Source organism: Chrysochloris asiatica, unplaced genomic scaffold, assembly GCF_000296735.1.
Source record: "Chrysochloris asiatica unplaced genomic scaffold, ChrAsi1.0 scaffold00110, whole genome shotgun sequence".
In the NCBI taxonomy this organism is placed as follows: domain Eukaryota; kingdom Metazoa; phylum Chordata; class Mammalia; order Afrosoricida; family Chrysochloridae; genus Chrysochloris; species Chrysochloris asiatica.
In genome coordinates, this window is record NW_006408628.1 from 9282682 (window position 1) to 9292237 (window position 9556).

Here is a 9556-nt window from a genome sequence, read left to right on the forward strand (position 1 = left end):
TGTAATGGGTCAGAGCCAAGATTCCCTTGATTAACTGTTCCCACTCCTCAAGTGGCCTGTCAATGGGATCTTCCGTTATCTTGTTCTTACAGTAGGGGTCCCTGGCTATCATTCTGTTGCAGAGATACCATTTCAATATAAGCTCCTTCCAAGGTGATATTAGGAAGTTATGCTCCAAGTCCATCCTCGGCCATGAGACAGTAGCAGATTAACTGAAGAGCCCTCTTGGCTGCTTCCTCTTGATCTTTGACAACGGAGGTCTCAGCATAGCTCCTGAAGTATCCTAGAAGAAAAAGGAAACCAAGTCAATAGGGGATTTGAAATAATTTCAAATAAATTAAGAAAGGAATTTCCTTCCTCCCAAGGATTCTGGTTAGGATGAGGGCTTCTTGAAGCAAGTGACGGACATAGATGTTTCAAAGTCTATTTCAGATAGTGAAGGTGATCTAATACTCTAAGTAGGAGAGTAGACATCCTTTCTTTCCAAGGGAACAACCTCATAGACCATCAGTGGATACAGATCATGACTTTCCACCAGTCATCTACAATTTGGAAGACTTGTCACAAATATTCATCAATTATTGAGGCAAAGCTAACTAGGTGACAACTCCAGGGATCAGTGGCTCAGAGGCAATAGGTGTTGCCTTCTCCAACTCAGAACGCCACAACTCACTGTGGACTCTATCTCAGGGACTGACAAGACTGGCTCTTCTGGCTGGTTCAGAAGATGGCTTTCATCAGTTCCTTGTGGGGAGGTGCCGCTTGAAGTCTGAGGGTCTCCTGAAATCAGAAATATTGAAGGAAGAAAATGATAAATACCTTCCCTTACCAGTGCAACATTAGCATTTACCAAGTAATGTGATAAGGGCCAGGTCTTGGTACTAACATATAAACAGACAGAAGCAGCCACAATGTACAACTTCTAGCTGACTTTTTCAAAGCCCTATTTTTACTGTGAAAATCCCTAGCTCTACTTTTACAGGTAGAGCAAAGTTTCCTTGACTCAAAGTAGCCACCTGCTCTTCTATACATTCTCTGCCATGTCTCAGGAAGAGTAAGTTGTTCTTCTCCTGGTTTCCTAGATAATCCTCCTAAATACCTAGACCAGCACTGTCTAAAAGAACTTTCTGCAAGACTGGAAATGTTCTGTCCCTATACTGTCCAATGCAGTAGTCACTAACTACATTTGGCTACTGAGCACCTGCAATGTGGCTAGTGAAAATGAGGAACCAAATAACTTATTTTTAAATTAATTTATATTTAAATAACTATACATGGCTAGGCTCCCATATTAGACGGTGCAGACCTTGATCCTAGACCCAGGGAGACCACTAGGTACTGGAGCTACTCACCAGTATCTTGATGCCTCTGTTCCATTTGGACCTCTTGTTTGGTAACTGCTACATACAGACCCTGCAGATTCGTGACAAAGGGCCTTCCAGTGCCAATACTGCATGCCTCTGGTAGTTTCTACAGAGAAGAGATGTCATTGGCCACACTGTATTTCCAGAGAAAAGGGATGCGATACATCAGAATTGACATCAACCCTAAAATAATTTCTATAAAGAAGTTGTTGCTAACTACTGGAGTCAACTCCTAAAGTGACCCCTATAGGATAGGGTAGGGCTGACCCATAGGACTTCCTAGGCTGTAATTTTTATGGAAGCAGATTGCTGGATCTTTTCTCTGATGCAGTGACTGGTATGTTTAAACCTCTGACCTTGGGTTAGCAATAAGTGCTAAATCATTGTGCCACCAGATTCCCTATAAAGACTTGGGATCCAATATAGATCTAAGTCTGTTGGGACCAATATAAACACCTCCTGATCTATGGATGCAGAAAAAGCATTTTATAAAATCTAACACCCTTTCTCAATGAAAACCCTAAAAAAGACTGGAATAGAAGGGAAAATCTTTAATATGATTCAGGGCATAAATAGAAAGCCAACAGCCAACATTATACTTAACTGAGAAAGACTTAAAGCTGTCCCATAGAAATCAGGCATAAGACAAGGGCATCTGTTCTCACCACTTCTGTTCATTATTGTATTAGAAGTCCTAGCCAGAGCAACAAGACAAGAAAAAGAAATAAAAGTCATCCAGAATAGAAAAAGAAGAAATAAAATGATCTTTACTCATGGATGACATTACCCTACATATAGGAAATCCCCAAGAGCCTATCAGAAAACTTCTAGAGTTAATCGAGGAATTTATCAAAGTTGCAGGGTATATAATCAACAAACAAAAATCAGTTGGGTTTCTATATATCAGCAAGGAAAAATCCCAAAAAGAAATTAGGAAAACTATTCCAATGATAATAGCATCTAAGAAAATAACACACCTAAGAATAAATTTAACCAGGGATATAAAGGACTTATTGTTGTTTTCTTGTTGTTAAATGCCATCAAGGATTCCATGAGTTAAAACCGACTTGACAGTACTTAACAGCAACAATATGAAGAATTTATTATACAATTAAAATTATTAAACACTGCTGAAAGAGATTTAAGAAGACTTAGTTAATTGAACAACCTTGCTTGCTGAAAGTGAAGAGGACTTAAAATGCTCACAATGAAGATCAAAGATCACAGTCTTCAGTATGGGTTGCACTTCAGTGTAAAGAAAACAAAAATCCTCACCACTAGACCAATAAACAACATCCATGTAAATGGAGAAAAGACTAAAGTTGTCAAAGACATCATTTTGCTCAGATCAACCATCAACCCTCATGGAAGCAACAGTCAAGAAATCAAAAGACATAGTATTGCATTAGGCAAAGCTGCTACACAAGACCTCTTTAAAGTGTTGAAGAGCAAAGATGTCAGTTTGAGGACTAAAGTATGCCTGACCCAAGCCATGGTATTTTCAATAACCTCATATGCATGTGAACGTTGGACAATGAATAAGGAAGCCCATAGAAGAATTGGTACATTTGAGCTATGGTGTTGGAGGAGAATATTAAAAGTACCATGGACTGCCAAAAGAACAAACCAATCTGTGTTGGAAGTAGTACAGTTAGAATGCTTCTTGTAAGCCAGGATGGCCAGTCTTTGTCTCTCATACTTCAGACATACTATCAGGAGAGACCAGTCCCTTGAGAAGGATATCATGTGGAGGCAAAGTGGAGGGTTGGAGAAGAAGAGGAAGGGCCCCAACTAGATAGACTGACACAATGACAGCAGCAATAGGCTCAAATATAGCAATGATTGTAAGCTTGGCACAGGACTAGGCAGTGTTACATTCTGTTTACATAGGGTTGCCATGAGTTGATACCAACTCGATGGTGCCTAACAACAACAACAGCTAACTGAAAAGATATTCCACATTCATGGATTGAAGACTTAATATTATGAAAAACGTTAATACTATCCAAAGTGATCTACAGATTCAATGCAATCCCAGTAAAAATTCAAACAGCCTTGATTACAGAAATGTAAAAAAACAATTCTCAATTTTATCTGGAATGACAAGAGGTCCAGAATTATTAAAGCAACGTAGAAAGAGATGAACAAAGTAGGCGGACTTATACAGGCTGAAACTGGTATAATAGTAGAAACACAGACTAATGGAATAGAATTGAGAGTCCAGAAATAAATCTGCCAACTGATTTTTGACAAGTGTGTTAAGTCCATTTGATGAAGAAAGAAGAGTCTCTTCAATAAATGGTGCTGGGAAAATTGGATTTCCAACACAGAAAACAAAACAGGATCCATACCTTAGCATACACAAAAACAAATTCAAACTGGATTAAGACCCTAAATGTAAAACTAAAGCCATACAACTCTTAGAAGAAAAAGGGGCAGTGCCATTGCCTAGTTTTTAACACTGGATTGTTGCTATTGTTGTTGTCAAGTGCCTTCGAGTCAGTTCAGACTCACAGTCACTGGTATAGGGTTTCCAAGGAGCAACTGGTGGGTTTGAATTGCCAACTTTTCAGTTAGCAGTACAGTGCTTATCTTATAGAGCTACACTAGGACTTCGACAATGGATTAACCAATATAATAAAATCACAAATAGTGAAAGACAAAATAAATGAACAGAACATCGTAAAAATTTCAAACTTTTGTTTGTCAAAAGACTTCACCAAAAAAGTGAAAAGATAAGTTATCAACTAGGAAACTATCTTTAGAGACCATATATCCAACAAGAATCTAATGACCAAAATAAATACAAAAGTTTGACATTTTAACAACAAAAAGACAAATAACCCAATCAGGAAATGGGTAAAGGACTTGAATAGACATTTCTCCAAAGAGGACATTCAAATGACTATTAAACACACGAAAAGATGCTCAACGTCATTAGTCATCAGAGGGATGCAAAGTGAATGAGATACCATCCCACTCTTACTTTGTTGTTGTTGTTGTTATGTTCCATCAAGTCAGTACCAACTCATAGCAACCCTATGCACAACAGAATGAAACATTGCCCAGTCCTGGGCCAACCTCACCACTGTTGCCACGCTTGAGCCCATTGATGCTGCCACTTTGCCAATCCATCTCACTGGGGGTCTTCCTCTTTTTCTCTGACCCTCCACCTTACCAAACATGATATCCTTCTCCAGCAACTGGTCCCTCCTGACAATATGTCCAAAGTATGAGAGACCAAGTTTGGCCATCCTGGCCTCCAAGGAGCACTCTGGCTGCACTTCTTCCAACACAGATCTGTTGGTTCTTTTGGCAAGCCCATGGCACTTTCAATATTCTCCTCCAACACCATAACTCAAAAGCATCAATTCTAGGATGGCTTAGATTTGAAAAATAAATAAATAAATAATAAATGTTGGTGAGGATATAGGGAAATTGGAATTCTTATTCATTGCTGATGAAAGTGCAAAATGGTATGACCCTTGTGGAAAAGTATGGCAGTTCCTCAAAAAACTGAAAATAGAACAATCACATTGGCCCACAAATTCCACATCTAGGTATATACCCAAAAGACTTGAAAGCAGAGACTGACAGAAACTAGTATATTAATGTATTCACAATAATCAAATGGTGGACACAACCTAAATGCCCATCAACAGATTAATGGATTAACAAAATGTAGTGGTGGTGTTGTTAAGTGCCATCGAGTCAGTTCTGACTCATAACGATCATGTATAGGGTATCTGAGAAGAAGCAAGAGGGTTTGAACTGCCGACCTTGTGGTTCGCAGTACAGTGCTGGTCCTACAGTGCCACACCAGGAGTACATATATACAATGAAATACTACTCAGCAAGAGAAATGAAGGTTTGATACATGCTACACTATAGATTCAGTGCTCCCATGCTCTGTTTGAACAACTGCTTCTTGGTCCAGGTACAGATTCCTCAGAAGTACAATTAAGTGTTCTGGAATACTCAAACTTCTCAATGTTGTCCAAAGCTTGTCATGATCCACACAATCGAAAGCCTTTGCGTAGTCAATAAAGCATAGGTAAACATTCTGATATTCTCTGCTTTCAGCTAAGATCCACCGGATATCTCTCATTCCCCAGCCTCTTCTGAATCCAGCTTGAACCTCTGGAAGAATACTAAAAGTGCCATGGACTGCCAAAAGAACCAATAGATCTATTTTGGAAGAAGTGCAGCCAGAGTGCTCCTTGGAGGCCAGGATGGCTACACTTTGTCATTCATACTTTGGACATATTGTCAGGAAAGAACAGTCGCTGGAGAAGGATGTCATGCTGGGTAAGATGGAGGGTCAGAGAAAAAGAGGAAGGCCCCCAACAAGATGGATCAGCCAGGTGGCATCATTGATGGCGTCAAGTGTGGAAGCGGTGGTGGGGTTGGCCCAGGATCAGACATTGTTTCGTTCTGCTGTGCATGGGGTCGCTATGAGTCGGTTCCGACTCAATGGTACCTGACAACAACAACAACACTATAAATGGAGCTTAAAGACATTATGCTGAGTGAAATAAGTCAAATACAACAGGACAAATATTGTATGACCTCAATTATATGAAAAGGCAAATACATAGAGACCAAAGTTTATTAGTGGATACAAGGGGCAGAAGGAAAGGGGAGAAGGGAGATTTATAGTGATGGAAAATCTCATCTATTAAGGGTAAGCTGTGCAGCCGATTATATAATTGCTATCAATAAGTTGTATGCCTGTAAAAAGTTGAATTGGAAAAGCTGTGTGATACATATGTTTATAATGACAATAAATAAATGAAAGAATAGTAACTACTAAGGTTGCTTATATACAATCTCATGGGATTTTCTTATTTGGAGGTTTAGGGTCATGGTTTCATGTGACATCCCAGTTATTTGGCCTAATAAAGTATCTAGTGCTTCTGTTTTCCTCCTAATTCATTGCATGATGCCTGGGGTCTTAAATGCTTACAAGCAGCCATTCAAGTCACTACAATTGGTCTCTATTTACCTAGAGCAAGAGAGGCAGAAGGGGAGTCAGAAACAGGAGGATATGGAATGTGTGGCAGACTGCCTCCAGGAACAACTGCCTCCTTTGCCTTGAAACAAGAAGAACTGGATGGAGCCCAGCTACCATCGCTGAACATTCTGATCAAAGATTCCACAGAAGAATCCTGGTCAATGGTGGGAGAAGTGAAGCACAGAATTTTAAATTCTCATGGAATCCAGAATTTCTGGAACCATGGAGGTTAGACAAGTCCCTGTAACTACTGCTCTGAGATCATCTTTAAATCTTAAGCCAAAAATATTCCTGAAATCTTAAAACCAAACAATAGTTTAGCTTAGAATGCCTGCCTTGAACATTAGACTCTTAAGATCTATATAGGATCAAATTGGCTACCACAACTCACAATTCTCAAGGAAATATAATGGAACCTTAGGAGGTAGTGAGTTTATGTTAATCGAGGAAAAACAACTCAGAAATGGAGGATAAGAATGGTTGCACAACTTGACGACTGTAAGTAATGCTATAAATAGTTCAACTGTAGAAGCTGATGAGTTAAGTGTATGTTTTGCTGTGATATTCTCAACAAGAGCAAATATATATTGTTTGTTGTTGTTTTTTTCAAAGACCCCTCAGGGGAGCTCCTCTGAAAGGCAACTCCAATTGTGTATCTTTACGTTCCCTAACCCTTAGGTCTATATGATCCTTTCTCATGAATACTCCATAGCTCTGCAGGCTCTTTCTTCCAAAGGGATGAACTCAAATGCATCAGTTCTTCTAAGGTCTTCCTTATTCACTGTCCAACTTTCACAAGAATATAAGGTTACTGAAAATATCACGGCTTGGGTCAGGCACACCTTAGTCCTCAAACTGACATCTTTGCTCTTGAACACTTTAAAAAGAACTTCTGCAGCAGATTTGCCCAATGCAATACATCATTTGATTTCTTGATTGCTGCTTCCATGAGTGTTGGTGGTGGATTCAAGAAGAGTGAAGTCTTTGACAACTTCAATCTTTTCTCTACTTATCATGATGTTATTTAATGGTCCAGTCATGAAGATTTTTTTTTTTTGAGGTGCAAACTATATTGAAGGCTGTGGTCTTTAATCTTTATCAGTAACTATTTTAAGTCCTCTTCCCTTTCAGCAAGCAAGGTTGTATTATCTGTATATCACAGGTTGTTAGTGAGCCCACCTTCAATCCTGATACCACAAATTCTTGTTAATATAATCCAGTTTCTCAGATTATTCACTCAGCATACAGATTGAATAAATATGGTGAAAAAATACAACCCTGGCACACACCCTACCTACTTTAAACCACTTAGTGTTCCCTTGTTCTGTTAGAATGACTGCCTCTTGGTCTATGTACAGGTTCATGGGGACAATTAAGTGTTCCAGAATACTTATTTTCCACATGTCCATAGCTTGTCATGATCCACACAATCTAAAGCCTTTGCACAGTCAATAAAGCATGAGTAAATATCTTTCTGGTATTCTCTGTTTTCAGCCAAGATCCATCTGACTCCAGCAATGACATCCCTCATTTCACAGCCTCATCTGATTCTGGTTTGAATCTCTGGCAGTTTCCTATTAAGTGTACTGTTGCAGATGTTTTTGAATTATCTTTAGCAAAATTTTACTTGTATGTGATATTAATATTAATATATTGTCTGAAGATTTTTGCATTCTACTGGGTCACCTCTCTTTGGAATGGGCAAAATATGGATCTCCTCCCATCAGTTGGCCAGACAGCTGTCTTCAAAGTTTCTTCACATAGATGAATGAGTGTCTCCTGCACTGCATCAGTTTGTTAGAAGATTTGAATTTGTATTAAATCAATTCCTGGAACCTGTTCTTTGCTAATGCCTTCAGTGCAAATTGGACTTCTTCCTTCAGTACCATTGACTCTTGATCACGTGCTACCTCTTGAAACGGTCGAACATTTCTTTTAGATACAGCGACTCTGTGTATTCCTTCATTTCCCAATGCTTTCTGCATCATTCAATATTTTGTCCATAGAATCTTTCAGTATTGCAAGTTGAGGCTTGAATTTTTATCTCAGTTCTTTCACTTTGAGAAATGCTGATCATGTCCCTCCCTTTCATTTTTCTAACTCCAGATCTTGGCACATTTCATTGTAATATTTCACTCTGTCTTCTTGAGCTGCCCTTTGAAATTTTCTGTTCGGCTCATTTACCTCCTTATTTTTTCAATTTACTTCAGCATCTCTCTGCTGCAGAGCAAGTTTCAGAGAATCTTCTGACATCCATTTTGGTCTTTTTTTTTCTTCTTTGTCTTCTTAATGACCTTTTGCTTTCTTCCTGTATGATGTTCTTGATGTCATCCCACAACTCTTGTGTCCTCAGTCATTAGTGTCTAATGCATCAAATCTGCTTTTCAGATGATCTCTAAATTCAGGTGGGATATATTCAAAGTCATATTTTGGCTCTCGTAGACTTGTTTTAATTTTCTTCAGCTTCAGCCTGACTTTGCATATGAGCAACTGATGGTCTGTTCCACAGTCTGCCCCTGGCCTTGTTTTGGCTGACAATATGGAGCTTTCTAGGGTCTCTTTACACAGATGTAGTCAATTTGATTTCTGTGTATTCCATCTGGTGAGGTACACGTATATTTTATGTTGTTTAAAAAAGGTGAATGAACAATGAACAAATCATTGGTCTTGCAAAATTCTATCATATGGCCTCCATCATTGTTTCTATAACCAAAGCCATATTTCCCAACCACTGATCCTTCCTCTTTGTTTCCAAATTTTGCATTCCAATCACCAGTAATCATAAATACACCTTTTTTTTAGTGTGGCTTCAAATTTATTGTCTGATTTGCCATTTTACATATCCAAAATATACACAGCTACATAATATATAATATATGATGTAATATATATACATTAAAGTGTGGTAACAAAATAGTGTGTGTGTGTGTGTGTTATGAGTACAGAAAGCCTTCCGAAAGCTTAAAAGATCTCACATGCTGCTTCACCCACTTCTTTCCAACTCTCTCCTTTCCTTGTGCAATCCTCAGTTACACTGATTTCATAAGATGTTTTTGTTTTTGTTTTATTTTAAGTTTTTATTGTGAATTGAGTGATCATTTACAAGGAAGAACATCGGTTTTACACTCATCGTTTCATTGCAATGATTACAATCCCCTCCGTGCATCATCATTCAACA

General features: G+C 38.6%; 1 protein-coding gene across 1 annotated transcript in view; it reads right to left on the reverse strand.

The window, feature by feature from the left end:
- Positions 1-208: 208 nt before the first annotated feature.
- NHEJ1 (nonhomologous end-joining factor 1) overlaps positions 209-9556 on the reverse strand; it is a 155063-nt gene continuing 145715 nt past the window's right edge. Inside the window, exons 6-8 of the mRNA XM_006867822.1 lie at positions 1353-1470; positions 674-780; positions 209-283 (exon numbers count right to left, since the gene is read on the reverse strand). Of these exons, the coding sequence (XP_006867884.1) occupies positions 209-283; positions 674-780; positions 1353-1470 (300 nt within the window). The remainder of the gene's footprint in view (positions 284-673; positions 781-1352; positions 1471-9556) is intronic.